Source organism: Eurypyga helias, unplaced genomic scaffold, assembly GCF_000690775.1.
Source record: "Eurypyga helias isolate BGI_N326 unplaced genomic scaffold, ASM69077v1 scaffold4031, whole genome shotgun sequence".
In the NCBI taxonomy this organism is placed as follows: domain Eukaryota; kingdom Metazoa; phylum Chordata; class Aves; order Eurypygiformes; family Eurypygidae; genus Eurypyga; species Eurypyga helias.
In genome coordinates this window covers 62,832-79,119 of record NW_010232581.1, presented here as the reverse complement: position 1 = coordinate 79,119, position 16,288 = coordinate 62,832, and the positions used below count along the sequence as shown (strand labels likewise).

The window sequence follows — 16,288 nt, the reverse complement described above, 5'->3', positions numbered from 1 at the left end:
AGCATGCACATTTTTTATTTTCTGACTAATGAGAAAGGTCAACATCAAGTCCAAACAATGATCTAGATGTACCAGTAAGCATTTTGCTGACCAAATAGCAACAAAATGGGTACCTCTCTTTGTTGATGAAAGATCTGCCATGAGCACAGTGCCAAGAGTCTATCCCCTGATATCCCAAAGCACTACCAGATGCAGAAAAGACTCCAAGAAATATATAGCTTTGCTAAACACTTAATTTTTCTGGAGGATTGAGACCTGCCTTTTTCCAAACTGAAGGAGATAGAAGAGATTCTGATGGAAAACCTGTCAATCCTTTCCATTAGGGAGCTTTCTGTGGGTTTTCCAACAATAGTAGGAAGCTTTTCCCCCGAATTATTACATAAATATATAAAATAGCCAAGATAAATATTTTGAGAAGTCTTAATACAACATGAAAATATTTAGCTTTCAGATCCGAGCAGTTGGTGTGTTATCACCACTACTTTCCTGCTATTCATAATCACCATCTGTTTACAGAAACCATCTCTCCCCTTTCATTTTAAAGCCCGCTTGTCAGCCCTTCAGTAGGAATGCTCTTTTTTGTACATGCTTGCATAGTGCCTAGCAAAAAGTGATCTTAACGCCTGAATGGGATACATAGCAGTTAAGTCCTTCACCAAACTCTCAAAACCCCTCCACTTCTCAATGAAACATAAAAGAAATGGCTAAAACCGGCCAAAACATGATCCTAATAGCAGCTGTTGAGAGTAAAATAATCCATCTCAGACCCATCAGCATATACAACTATTTGAAACTTTTACTAAGTTTTATTGTGTTCTTTAAATGTCACAATATCCACACTGCTTTCCGTAACCAAGATGGTTATATTTCAGGAGAAAATACAAATTCATCAGGAGGAAAAATGGTATTGTACGTCTCTTATGCTGACAGAACGATGCTAGAAGCAAGCAGGAGTCTGAGATCTATTTCAAAATAAGACTTATCTGTACAGAAGTGATAAAATATGATGAAAGTAAAACACAAAGGGTTTTTCACTCCAGTGACATATATGATGAAGTCTGATTTTTTTCTTGTTTTGCCAGGTTCGTTCATACTTTGATTTATCCTGAAACGTCTAGTTTGTAATAATTGACACCATCCCCTTAGAAAGATTATATTTAGTTCTACATTTGAATGTGGACTTCACATATAATATCTCTAGCAGATAAGAAATATGACTAAAACAAAAGCTGCAGTAGAGAATTTATGATGAACTATATTTTTATATTAAAAATAAAATTGTTGAAGCATTTGTAAAGCTCAGATTATTATGCCAATAACTTCTCTTCGCATTTTCTGGAATGCTCATCTGAAACATAAATTAAATTCATAGCCACGGAGTTATGTCTGGTTTAGATTGATGAACGATATTATGATGCAATAAATAACAGCAGCTACTGAATATGTTAGAGTGTTTTGCTCACTCTTACTTGTGTACTTAAGGATTTATAATTTAGTGTTCTGTGATTAAGGTAAGTATTGAAAAGTAAGTTCTCCCCTTTCACGGTATAACCCTTGGACTGAGATAAAAAGTTCTGGAGTTCTAGTCTGTTCACTTTAAGGTAACTGTCTAAGCTAATCCGTAAAACCTCCTCAGTGATGGGAGCTGGCTTGCCAAAGTCAGCAGCAGGCCACCTTCCACTGCTTCCAGGCAGCCTATCTACCACTCCTTCCTAAAAGAAGTCTTTTGGGATCCAAGAAAAACAAATCTATCACCATGTAAACTGGTAAAAATCTTAGTTGAAGAATTCAATGCTATGTAACCCAATGGCATCAGCAAAACCTAGGGCATTACTAGGATGCTGCACTTGAGTATTCCTCTGCTCTAATCATCGGGGCGAACATCCTAATACAGACTAGTAATATACAGTAAAAAAAGCACAATGCAAAACAGCAACAATCCACATGTCCACATTTCAGTTGTTCTTATTAGGTCTTCCACTGGTATCAAACCCCACGTTCGACAATATTTTAGGAACAACTTTACTTTGAATATGAGATCTGATATTTAAACAAGCAGTTAAAGACATTTATTTAGAAAAAATACCATTTAACATTAAATCGACTCTGTACAATTTAGTATTTATTATTAGTAGGAAAATATGATACAATGATGCCCAAAGACCTACTTGGAAATCCAGTCTGGAGTGTTAGACTTTGTTTCTCTGTGCTTGTACAGTCATTACCATTAAAGGCTGCTATTCATAGTTTCAGGCATACAGGAGGTGGGGAAAAATAGAATGCTCAGGAAAGTAAATACTACAAGATGTCAAGTCTCTGAAGATATATTACATTCATTCAGTTGCTTCTGAAAGAGCATACATACTGCATGATGGACTTTAAAAAAAATAATCACAGGTGTGCCTATACAGACATGTACAGTTGTGGAATTCACTCATTCAGCTTCCAAGTCAGCCTGCTGTGGGACAAATTTGGTCCAGGAGTTGTTTTACTGCTGTGATGAACTCAAGATTAAAGTTTTCCTCTTAACACAGATGATTAACTCAAGCACAGCAGTGAAACAGTATGGATGAATTTCTCCTGCTTAAGTCAGTGTCTGGATAGCAGAGACCAGAAACATGATCACCTATATCTTTCAATGCAGATATGGCCCTAGAGCATACGGGAAAAAATGGTAAAAATAAGTTTCACCATTAATAGATAGCAATTCTATGAGATAATACAGTTTTTACCATACAGATAAACAAACTTTGCCTGCACAAGGCTACCTGTATTCTTATCAAACATCTACTTTTCATAAATTTAGCAGCATAAATTACTTTCTCTGATGGTCTGGGTGACAGGTAAGTAAATCTGCAAGTGCAAGAGCAAATCTATCATGAAAGTATTAGAATGGAATTCCATTTTCTATCACAGAATGGTAAAGATCTGTTTCTGGGCAAACAAATGTTAAAGCTACACAACATATCAACTGTAACATAAATGAAAGGTTCTAAATTAAATATTAGCCTGACTTTCCCACAACTATTTCACTAAACTAAATATTTTTTTCCTATACTTTCTGCTGATTTCCTAGTTTAATTATTTTCAGGATAAGGAAATGAGATAGGAAAATGGAAAACACATTAGAGACATTAGGGACACTAGAATACCTTGCATTGAAACAGGCTGATTGTACAGTTGAGAGAACAGAATTAAAGAAAGCTTGTGAACTAACTAAACTGTTAAAACACTTCACATATGATATAGCCTACATGCAGTAAATTGAAATCTTCATAAATGATGTAAGGTATGCAAAGTGTTTAAATGATGAGGAAAAGCTTTAATATTACACTAAAGATTCTATCTGGGGGTCGTCCCTGGCTCAGGCCTAAGCCCTTTCACACATCCTTAGCAAATCCTTAATGCCACAGAAAAGAAGACATGTATACAGTTCTGATGGATTTTGAAAGAACAGGACACTTTGTAATTATCAATATTATTTGCAGGTTTTCAATATGTGAAAAACGAAACTCCCTGCTCGAGTGACAATGACACCTCACTTCCACTTTTTTCTATCTGATGAAATGTCAAGACAGAATCAAAGTCAGGTCATCATCCAACCTTTTGCTGAAATATCAGTTGCTGGCAGTGCAGAGTGCAGTAGATAAAGTTCAACAGTCCAGTCAATTTGAGCTGACATGCTGGTTCCTACTTTGTGTTCAAAGAAAACTCACGTCTACATACACACACAATTGTTTGCAAAAAGAGAGAGCATAGTATCAAAGCTGAGAATTTGCTAATGCTTCTGAGACTCTTATTTAAAGACTACAGAATAAATGGAATTACATAAAAGATGTAATTATACTAGTCACTTGTTGATAAAATACAGCTACTTTTTGCAAACATATTTCTGAGTTATCCAAAGCTTTGTGCTACAAGGACATAATTATATTTAGTTAATACTATTATGACACCAAATAAATTATTCCTACAAAATGAGGAGGAGTGTGATACATAGGAAAAGTAGGAGGCAAAGGGATTTCCTCAGCAGCTGAGTAACTTGGAATGGAAAGAAGCAATAGGGAAGAGTATTCTACACAGTAAGAGAGAGGTATAAGAAGGAAATCTCCAAATAAATTCTCAATTTCTCCTTTGTTTTAAGAGATAAATTAAGAACAAACACACATAACCATTGCCATAAGGGAACAGAGATGCAAGATCAATCTAGCCCTGTATTCTGTGTGGTAAATGGCAGCATGGCAGCGTTAATTCTAAAAAATATGTGAAACACTCACTGGAAAAATCCATGATATAAACTTCTGTATGATTCATCCTGATTTTTTTATCACTGGGCTGGTATAAAGCAAGAAGGAGTTTTAATATAATCTCCTTGTAATCTTAAATATTTATTAAAGCAGTATTTTATGCCTAATTACTGACTACTCAGCTTCATCAATAGCCTCTTGTGTGGAATCTCATCTTGCCTTTTGATAATCTCACTATGTTAATGACTTCTTAATTCTCTTCCTGAATCACACGTTTTAAAAACTGCAGAGTTTAGGAAGGCTCCTGTCTGAATTTTAAGCTAAAGATTCTCCCTTCAGTTAAAAAAATCCTCACAAAACTCAAAAACCAGTATACAGAAATGTAAATTATGAATACGTAGAAGTTACATATGATAATCTAGGATGAGGCATGTTCTCACTAATGAAAAAATAAGCACTTCTATATCCTACTGACACCAATATGTCTTTTTATTTGAACAATTCAATTAGAAAATAAAGAAAACATGCAACTATGCAACAAAAATCTGTCTACAGCTACTGGAACTTGTTCTGTGTGGATTTTGAAACTAACAATTTGCAAGAAAATTGTTATTTATTGTCATAAATAGCCAGCTTAGATGATGTAAGGAAAGATAACTGCAATGCTTAACAGTTAACCCTTTTAAATCAACCACTACAAAACCTTCCTTTATTTACACAATCCATGCTAACTGGTCAATATACTTTGCATTGTTTGAATCGCTGTTTCTATAAAGATTTAAACACATACCTAATTTCTGTGGTATTACTTACATGGATAAAATGAAACATATCCTTAAAATCTTGTAAAATCAGGTTCAAGGAATGGTTTCAGATAGTTCTAAAAAATTTGTATGCAGAAGAATATGTTTTCCAAAAAGTTAAAAGTAAATATTGCTTATACCTCTGTATCTTTTAAAGCTCGCTCCTCCAGAATCAAATTATTTGAATATTTAATCTCATGTTTTAAATAGCATGATTCAGTATTGATAACTTTTGGAGTTGATAATATAAGTTTCTGGAATTTCTTTAATAGCCATATCAACTGAAGAGTCCAAGACAATATTAGAAGAATTAGTTATGAGTCCTGACAAGGTCTATGGTAATTTGTAACTCCTAAGAGCACTTCAAACTTTTGCAGTGGTCCCTATCAATCTTCTTTCCCATTCCTTCACAAACCTTCCCAGCCAGTTGACAATTTCATTGCTGCAGTAGGCTGTCAAAAACTTAACATGATGAGAAAGCTTTCCAAATCCATACGGAAATTTGAAGGTTAAAAGGAAAACCTTAAGTCAGAATATGTATTTGGTGGATATCAGAGTATTAAAATTACATGTTTGCGAATAACTTACTTTGCTGTATAAATTGACCACTATGCTTTTCACCAGATGGTGTTCTTTCAAGATATTTTGCTTCATTCTTAGATAGAACAAATGGGATTAATCAAGACTGAATCATAAAAATGTGTTCAGGTCTGAGTCCAACTGGAAAGAGAGCTATATCTTAGCCATTAGCAGACAGAGCTGTGTTTTTGGCTGCCAAGGAATGCACTAATGCATCTTTGCACTGTCATAGCTTTATAGAAAAATAGTAATAAACACTTTAGGTTTTATGGTACTTTGCAGCTAAGGATCTCAAAACAGTAATTGACCTACAAAGGCAGTGGAATGCTTCATATGGATACAGTCTTTTTCTACATATACTATTGATTTATAATTTATAGTTCTATTTTGACTCTCAAAACTTTTTTTTTTTTTGTGTACACTGACCTTATTCTATCACTGTATGTTCTTAAATGCTTGTTTTATTTTTCCTAAGTTTTGGGTCATTAAAACACCATTCTGGTGTTTTATACATACTTTAAAATCTTAAATACAATTTTAATATTTTAAAAAAATCTCAAATGTAATTTTATAGACTAAAGAAAATCTCTAATACCTCTCAAAAATTATTTAAGTTTCATTAAAATTCTTCTCCTGTAGCAAAACTTTACATCTGATATGATGGTTTTATGTGTACTATGTATAAGTACACAGTCAGACCTTTTCAACAATTTCAGATGAACTGCCTGCATGCGTTTACAAGTTTATATAGTGAATTTTTCTCAAACATGTCTTTTGGTACCACAGAGAATCAAACTGGGAAAACTGTACAAGCTGATTTGAAAAATATGTAATTTCCAGTCTACAAGAATTTCTTAATATAAATGTTAGTTACAATATGAAGATAAAGTTGAAGCTTGTTACTTTTGAAATTTTAAGGAAAAAAAAAAAAGAGAAAAATAGATTTATTTATATATTAGGTAGAAAATATTGTGATTTTCAGAGACACAAAGGCATGAAAGAACCTGGACACTCGGTTACATTCTTCTAGAAAGACTTGTTCTCCCGGGGCTGGGTTTAAGGCATACTTGCAAGGCGCTATATGTTGTATTATCAACAATGTTTCTACTACTTTTTTATGTCTGTCATTCTAAGTATTCCCTGAGCACAATAACACAAGCATTTTAAGAAGTAATGTTTCAAGGCATTATCATTAGAATGGCCATACATTACAGAAGATTGTAAGTCCAAATGCTGCCAGCATTACGGGACTAGACTTGTAGCAGAATGTCAGGCCACTCTAAAGGAACACAGAGATATATGACACCTAATATAATCCAAAATTAACTTATTTATCTGTAGTCCTCAAGCAATATGACTGAAAAGCTTAAAAATAAATTAAATATAAGTGAACTTAAGGGAGGGCTTTCATGTTCACACTTAGCTTCTTGGTTATTGAGGACTTCATTGCTTTCATGTTCATATGGAATGAGACAGAATCTCAAAACCTGAGCCAAAACTCACTGTAAAGAAAACTGCAAAGAAGGAAGTAAGTTTCCAGCTACTTTCAGAATGAGAAAAATATATAATGTGCAATGCGGTCATATAAAAAAAGTCTTGTCTAAAAACATATTACCTTCTCATCCCAGACAGAGGTCCCTTTAAAACTCATTATCTGAACAGGATGGGAATCAATTATGTTTACTTTTACTTATTGATTAACCGAAGACAGTACTTCATTGTGGCAAATTCCCTGTGCTAACCATCTGTCACAAATGATTCTTTTTTCAATGAACATTATTTGATATGCTCACCTATTAAATTTTTCAGAATAGCTCAGTTAGAATAAAGTATGAATAACAATACAATGGCTTTATAATAAAAGATAAAAACCTTTTATGAGTTATCTACAGACAACTAGTACTCATCTGCTGACAAAGGCATGGCACATGGTAAAACAGTGTTGAATGTCTTAGCTATCCTAAATTAATGCACTATTTATGAATTCAGACCTAAGTTGTTTGCAAACTATGTGAATTATTAAACCACTTGAGAAACAATAAAAATATAAGAATTAAGCATAAGAATTTTAACTCTGTTCACACTTACTAAGGTCTTGCTCTCTTGTACCATTTCACTAAATCTAATAACATGCACAAAGATGGAGCTATTTCTCATTTCTGGAACTAAGGTCTCAGTTCCCTTAATCACTTTTTTTTTTTTTTTTTTTTGGTAGCAATAGGAAAAAAAAAAACCAAGATGCTTTCTTAAAAATGCTAAATAAAGCCCAGGTATCTAAAGAGTATAACATTAAAAAAAAAAAATCTTAAAATATAAATCATAACAGGTTTGTGTTTACAGTCTGATATCAGAGCTAGAAGTATAATTAATGAAATTTCATTTTATTTGAAGATAAGATTTCTCTCCTAGGCTGTCAGATTTAAAAAAAAAATGTTTATTGGTGTTCAAGTATACTGCACAATTAATAAGCTGCACAAGAACTCAGTATCTGCAGCTCCAGGTGAGATTGGATTCCTGTTAAAAGTCAGTATTTTCAAATCTTCCAGGGGAAAAATATTATTTCCTAGTATTTTTTTTTAATTAATTATGCTCAAAAAAGTCCTTTTCTGAGAATTTACTCAAACATTCAAAGGCCTGGAACTGAATTTATACTCTGGTTTTGTAGGACTGTCCAACAGAGTATTTGTATCAGTTTGTAAAAGCCATCAGCACCTGGAGAGGGCTACAAATTGAAAACCCTGCATTTGTGGATATAGAATTAGCACAATATGGCTGATACTGCAAATAAAACCTTCCTGTTTTGGTATCTATTTGAATTATATGCTGTAAACCATATTATACTAATCCAATAACTGCTTACTTATTAATTACACTAACCTGTTTGTCTGGAAAGAAAAGGGAGTCTGTGAATGGAAGACTTGAAATCTTTTGCCTCATTCAGGCGGCTAAAACAGCTAGATGGGCTCTTACATTCTTCAAAGTTTATAGAAAGAGACTGCTCCAAGAGTTTAGAACCAGCAGAGGCAACATTAAACTTGAAAAGAGCATCTTGCGCTTTCTTTTTTTCTTTTTTTAGCATGTTCACCAGAATATCTGCAGGATACATTAAGGAAATCCTTAAGGACATCTTTCTTATAAAACAAAAATCATCTTTGTTTATCCCTACGTATTTTTGGGGTTTTTTCCAAGCGGAAGAGTTCACATTATGTAAGACTATGTGAGTGTGAATTTGGAGTTGGGCATATTCATTGTAAATATATTCATCCAACTTCAGTTTTCTAAACAGCAGATTCATTTTTACTAAACAGTAACAAGTTCACACATTGACCACAGTTGTTGATCCCATTTAATCTACACCTGATAAAAGCATTTACAAACAGGGATAAACAGTCTAGTATCTTATTACCTTGTATGACACTCCCTTTTTTTTTTTTTATTTCTGTAATAAACAAGCTTTCCAAACAGAAGAAAAACCCCTTAACTTACAGGCAGCCTGGCAAGTGCATCACCTCTGTAAGCTTTTCACAATAAAACATGTAGTAAACTGTAGAACAGGTCTTTAGGAAATTTCTTTAGCACTATGTATTTACCAGAAGTATTTCTGGTATAAATACATTTTGCCTAACAACTTATAGAGGTCTTACAATGACAATTGTAAGCAAGCAAGAAGGACCTCATAATTTATGGACTAAACAGCTTCCGTATTTCCCACCACTTCATCACATTAGACATATTATTAATTTTCCAATGGCAATGTACAGTCACTTAGCAGCTGCAGCCTCTGTAAATCAGTGTTGGGTTCAAAGTCTTAATTCTTGTATTCTTCCTGTATAACTCTAACATGGATTTACACAAGTTTCTTCCTTGTACTTCTGCATGCAAAGCTGTATATCTATCTATCAAGCACAAGTGCTTGAGATGTTTTGCTTTTTTCCATTATTAATCTCATACTAATGAAATAATTTATTTCAGGAAGAATGTTTCTGGGAAGCCAGATCTTAAATTGACAAGAAAATTGAAGTGTGGGGGTTTTGTTTGTTTGTTTGTTTTTTAAAGGAATGCTAAGTCAGTGTTATAGCTAAATTTATTTTAAATTGCACCTTGGAAAATGACCATCTTATCTTCTGTGACAGCAGAAATAGTGACACTTTCCTGGAACCTCAGTTCAGATTGGTAGCATGCTACACCCCTATATAAAATGCCACTCTCACCTGACACATAAAATTGATCTAGAATTGCTGAGCACAAAGAATGCAACCAAGTTCTCTTTCCCAGTTATTAGTAAAAAGCATCTCTATTACCTATAAAATCAAACCAAAAAGAAATCCATTTTTTCACTTTTTTGTCATATGAAAATTTTATCCCCCAAGTAGCCACCAAGTTAGGGACACACTGATGTTGTGGTCTGCCCACAACCTGCTAAAAATAACTCCCAACCATCATGCAACACTGCAGCTACTCATGCGTTTCTTCTGCAAGGCAGTAAAATGGACAAAGCACCTCTGAGCAGTTTAGAATTTTTATATATAAAAACCTTTAGCTTTAATTTAAATTTTAAAGCTGCATGTAAAAAGTACCAGTTTTATATATATTCTAAAGGCAAATAGCCTAACAGTCCCCAAAGTAGCACTTCATTTGGCTAATAACAAGCCTTACAGGAAATTCTATTCTTTGTAAGGTAATAAATTGGTCTTTATGTAGCATCAAAGTTTGCCATTCTAAAAAACGGTTTAATTTGCTTGAGGAGAGTGTTTTAGGCATGGCCTAATCCACAGTATTTGGATCTTGGCTGGACTGTTCTAAACCTAAGTGGTGCTGGGATCCAGGATTTTAGTTTGGGTCACAACTGAAATAGAAGCAGCTGCAAAGCAGGAGTCCTGTCACATAAAAGTTGGGAACTGAGTAAGTGCTTTAACACAGTGGGGTCCGTAGAGAGAATTTGCTTCCATACTGCTAATGCCTATCATACACACAGAAACCACTGTAGCCAGAACAGCTCAAACCCAAATACTAATTTTTTCCTCACAAAGGATACTGATTTCATTGTCTCTTTGCTGCAGAAGTTCTTTCAATGTTTTCAATTCTTCTTCTGCTTCTTTGATAGTATCATTTTCTTCAGAGTTGCATTGTGAGAGCAGTTTTTTATCAGAAATCTTCGAATGATTCACTAGATGCTATTAGGAGAAACAAAAGAGCACACTCTTAACTTTATCTCCAGCTACATATTTATTCTACTCTGAGACTGTCTAGCTATGATAGAAAGGGTAAGGCCTTTCTAGGCTCTTGATAGAACAAAATCCTGCCACCAACTGACTGTCAACTTGTATTCATTGTGTCAAGTATGGGACAAGTTTTATTTGTTGGTCTTCACTACAAAGCATACAATTTACTTTACTCTTTCTACACATAAATTCCAGTGCTGTTTAGTACCACAGAGCTTTCACTATTATCAATACAACTAAAACCTAATTATTTATTAGCAACAAAGAAAGATCAGGAATGTATACATTATTATATGGGAAAGCTATATGCCAAAATACAGAAAAGTATATATTATGTTATATTACTTTCCCTTGTTCTTCCTAGTCTAAGTGTATCTTGTTTTCCCGATGATTTAGAAGGGCTTACACTAACTGTCCTTACGGTGTTTTAACAGACTGAGGGATATGATGGTTTTACTCTTTATTTTTTATTTATTCCAGTAATTTCCAGTGGTCTCTCACAATTTATTGCATGGTTTTGCTAGGGTTTCCACAAAATGTTGCTGCATTTTTCTAACTAAACTTCAAATTTACATCAGTTGTTCACGCACTTCACAGCTGAAATGTTTTACCCTTTTCCAATGTCTCTCTACTGTATTGCATTTCTTTTGACACTTTTCAACCATGAATGTTATCAAGTTACTTTCGGTGCCAGCAGAACTTCAATCTATGTTTAAAAAATACCTTCATGTGAGTGAAGCAATACTTGATCTTGCGCATGTCAGCATCAACATCCAGAGTGCTATCAGGATCATTATCTTCAAGAAATGTTTCAATTAACTCATCCAACCTGAAAATACATAGCATTTTTTTTTTATGGGGGGGTGGGTAACCAAACCACAAACAAGCAGACAACTCTGTAAAATAACGTGTCAAATACAAGATTTACCAAGTTGCCTATTTTCCTTAAAGGTCCATGCAGTTGCAATGCACTTTTGTTCCTGATACTAAAACCTGGATTTGATGCTGGAGAAAATACCTGCACATGCTAAGGTATAGTTCTAGAATGAAAACCATATAAGAAGTAATTTCTCATTTATTTTATAATCTTTGGTTCTTCTACCATCTCATAATTGAAAAGATATAAAGCCTGTCCTCTTAGAATATTAGATTTTTAAGGGCTTTGGGCATGGGATTTGTTAATATATACGATTATTTGTGCAAAAGAAAAATCTACGTGTACTTTACTACAACAGTAAGCAGATCACATAGCTTTCATACCTAAAATTACCTACTCCAATCACCAAGCAATGCAACCTATCTTTTGATGCAGATATTTATAGATTTCTCAAAACCTACTGCTCTTCTTTCGATTAAGCAAATGTAGATCATATTTTATTCTCTTGCAATTTGTTCTTATTTAACAAACATCTGACAATATCTTCCTTATGGAAGAGCAATTCTTACTTTGCTAATTCAGTCCTCATAAGAAAATCTGGCACACAGAAGCATCCTCTTGCTTTTTGAAAACCAAATTAAAATATTCAGGCTGGAAACCTACACAGCCATAATATACCATGACTCTGGGGTGGGTGTCATAAGCTATATGTATATATAGAGAGTCAGATTTCCTCTTGCATGCTCTGACCAGCCCTCCAGGTCTTGCATTCCAGAACGTATGGCAGATCACCCTGAAGAAAACGGGCAGAGGATTTCTAATCAAAAACTAGCCCTTAGCCCACTAACTAAGCTACATCTCTGGAAAACAGCAAGTTTGAACTCCATGGACTAGTTTTAGATAAAAGACTTCCTTGTTCCTGACCAATGCTAATATCACCATAGTAGGCAAACTGTGGGCACCGACAACAGCCATATGCCATGCATAGATTAATTATGTGATTTTTAATGTTTATTTAGGTTATCATCCTCAAAAAACGAACTTCGGTTCTGAATCTGAGTGAGCCAAATTACGTAAGGTACCTGCATCAAGTGCCCAAGTGCCAGAGAAGGGCAGGGTTTCAGAACCCTCTCTGTGCCTAGTGTTTCTTTTGAACTAGTTTTGTTCAGCTTGTCACTTAACATGCAAGCCCTCTGAATGTCAGTTAATAGTCATTTATCCTCCTCAGTTACAGGGTTGGGAATCCTGTTGCCATTTGTTTATACGAATCACTTTGCTGTAACCACATAACAAAATTTTAGGCACCATAATATCACTGTATCTAAAGTTGACTTTAAAATAGGTGGTTGGGATATGGTCCTGCTTTTGAAGACATTTCTTACTGAGACTCCTCACTTTACTATACTGCAGTTACAATTCGCTGAAGGAGAGTGAAACAACAAGATGCACAACAAGGAGAGAAAAAAAAAATAAATCATTATTTTCAGGAGATAAATATCTGAAATTCAGGAGATGTAAAACTGGAATGAAAATTAAAAAATGTAATAGATAGGAGATAAAGAACCAAACCTGCAGAGTTCACCATGGCAAAGTGTCGATCTCAAAACAGAAGAAAAAGAAAAGAAGAGGACAACACTCAGTTTCACATAAACTCTGTTTTTCCATTTTCATTATTTCAGTTAAAGAACAAGAGACAAATAGGGTGTATATACCATTCATCACATATGCAAAATTCACAGCTTCTTAATTTATGGAACACCCTTGAAGTCAATGTGAACTGTACATGTGGAGAGCTTAAAGGAGAGAATATTTAAAGAGAAATATTAGTTACAGGAGAATTACTGACATTGACTTGTTTCTCAAATTCATGAACTACAAATATTAGTGGGTAACAGAGACCAAAATTTTACTTATTGCTCCATGATGTTTTTCTGCACGAAGAGACCAACAGAACAAAGACCAGTAGTACAAGGTTATTCATGATCTCTGCAGACACATTAAGCACAACGAACAGGAGAATTAATTTGTGTAAGCATGGGGAAGAAAAGAATCATTTATACTATTAATGAGAATGCAATAGTGACTACAAAGACACAGAGGAAGTCAGTATTTGTCACTATCTTAAGCATCTCATTGATTTCAGTAATAGGAAACCATTACAGAATATTTTTTATTACTACACTTTCTAGACTGTCAATATTAAGTCACCTATAAAAATGGGCCTATAATCTTGAACCAGAAATTAGAAAGGAGATATTTTAACCTTACCATGATTACCTGTTTGCCAGGGATCTACCCATACTCAGTTTACCACAGATTTAGGTTATGGGAATTGATGAAAAAAATTACACTAACTTACACCATAACCATTACCAGAAAACACTGCAGAAAGTTAAAATATTTCAAAAGAAAGAAAAAGAATATCTAACTGTTGTAAAATAATGCTCTGTTTTTTGAAAATTATTATTTTTCAGTCAAGAGTCAAGGTTATTAAGAGTAATAAATAAGGCAAGCTGTATTTATAGATATGACTTGCTATTTCCACTCTCTAACATTACCTCTACAGCGTTTGGCATTCTTGTGGGGGGGGAGGGGTGTGTGTGTGTGGAAAAGAGCTGAACATATTTTTTCTGTCCCAAGGACTACACAGAACACAAAACAGATTTGAGAACAGAAGAGTGAATCAAGTCTGAAATAGCAGAATGTAAATCAGAAGTTATAAACTAATTCAGCCTCTTTTTCAGTTCTAGGAAACAGCGGAATCTTCAGTGTATTTTTAGATAAATATAAAACATTTTCTCTTTAAGGATTAGAACAACAGTCCAAACTTCTCTAAACACTATGGAGAAACACAAAAGAAAAAGGGGGGGAGGGGAGGGAAAAAGCAACCATGAAAGTCCCCAGGAATACCAGCAGAAGAAATCACTGCATCCCTCACTTTTCTTAGGTTCCCATGTAAAAATTACCTGAACTCTTTCTGAAATAAACACACAGTCTGACAACACACTGGATATTCTGGGATTTCTTCCAGTACACTGAAGTATTAAACAAAAGTAAAAAATAAACCAACAATGTGATACAGATGCAACTTGAAGTTTCTCTTTGTAATGAACAGATCTTAGTTAACTGAACCTTTCTTTTTTCCCCAAGTGATTTATCAACTCAAGGATTGTGAAAACAATTGAAACATTCTCCTATGAATTTATACAATGCCAAGATTTGCAGGTTTACAAATTAAAAGAAAAACCAAACCACCACTACTTCCAATTCATTTCCTGAGATGTTCACAGAATAAATCAAGACGACAATAAAGAATCACTTGAGGAGGGCGAAGAAAAAAAAAAAAAAAAGACAGAGAATCAGAGAAAAAAGGGAATACTGACTGTACATTTTCTTTTTCCTAACATATATTAGACAAGGTAGATCTGCTTCCAAGGTGCTGGGAAACAAAGGACAATATAATTCTACAAGATGAATATGGTTTTTCTTCTCATATTTCTGACTCAAAGTTTATTAAATTTATGCCTATAAATATCCATTAAAATAAAATTAAATATATGAAATATATGAAAACTAGAGCACAGAATTATGTAAAATAGGGCTGTAAGTTATTTAAAAAATTCATGTTGGGCATCTAAAGTTGCAGCTACAACACATGCTTTCTAGTCAAAACATCATGCACAGGCTGTAGTCATCCTCGTATTAAAACAGGCAGAGCAATAAAATCCTTCTTGTAAATAAACAAGAAGCAAGATGGCTTTTGGTTTTCATTCACTTATGTTCAAGAGATGGAGAATACCTTTCTCCTTAGCAATAATATCATCTTCTGAGATAATCACCTAATCTCTGATCCTTAGTTCTCTACCTGAGGAATGCATATTAAACAGTTTTCCTCCAACCAAAGACTGTTGGAAGAATATGCATCAGCAAGAATCAAAACAAAAAAAAACCCACAAAAAATGGCCCAGCACAGGACAAAGTTGAGCCTAGATGCTTAAGGAACAAGAAACCCATGGAGTACAAGAAATCCAGAGAACTCTTGTGCTGGTTTTAGTCAGAAAAGAGTTAACTTTCTTCACAGTGGCTGGTATGAAGCTCTGTTTCTGGATTTACCCTGAGAATAGCACCGGTAAGGTGTCCTTTTAGTTGGTGCTGGGGAGTGCTTGCACCAATTCAAGGTCTTTTTCAGCTTCTGATACTGCAGCTGCATTCCCAAATTTCTCACTACAGGAAGCATGTGCAGGGAAACACAGTTCAGACAGCTGACCCAAACTGGCTGAAGGGGTATTTCATTCCATAGCACGTCATGCTCGGTACATAAGCAGGAAGTGGGATGGAGGGGCATAAGTCTTTTCTTAACTCTTTTGCAGATTCCTTAACTCCTCTGTTAGCTCCTTCACTCCTTCGCTAACTCTTTTGCTAACTCCTTTACTGGCTAGTTCAGGAGTGAGTGGGTGGGTCTTATAGTTTTCCCAGTTGTGCTGTCGCTGACATGGTTCGCTCTGACTATGCTGCGATAGTTCTCAGGCCCCGTCTCTTGGGCTCTCTGGCTCTGATTCT

General features: G+C 34.6%; 1 protein-coding gene across 1 annotated transcript in view; it reads right to left on the bottom strand.

The window, feature by feature from the left end:
* KIF6 (kinesin family member 6) overlaps positions 1-16,288 on the bottom strand; it is a gene marked incomplete at its 5' end in the record, with an annotated part of 157,561 nt that overhangs the window by 79,157 nt on the left and 62,116 nt on the right. The window contains 3 exons of the mRNA XM_010161423.1: positions 8,507-8,722; positions 10,665-10,803; positions 11,575-11,680. Coding sequence (XP_010159725.1) covers positions 8,507-8,722; positions 10,665-10,803; positions 11,575-11,680 — 461 coding nt within the window. The remainder of the gene's footprint in view (positions 1-8,506; positions 8,723-10,664; positions 10,804-11,574; positions 11,681-16,288) is intronic.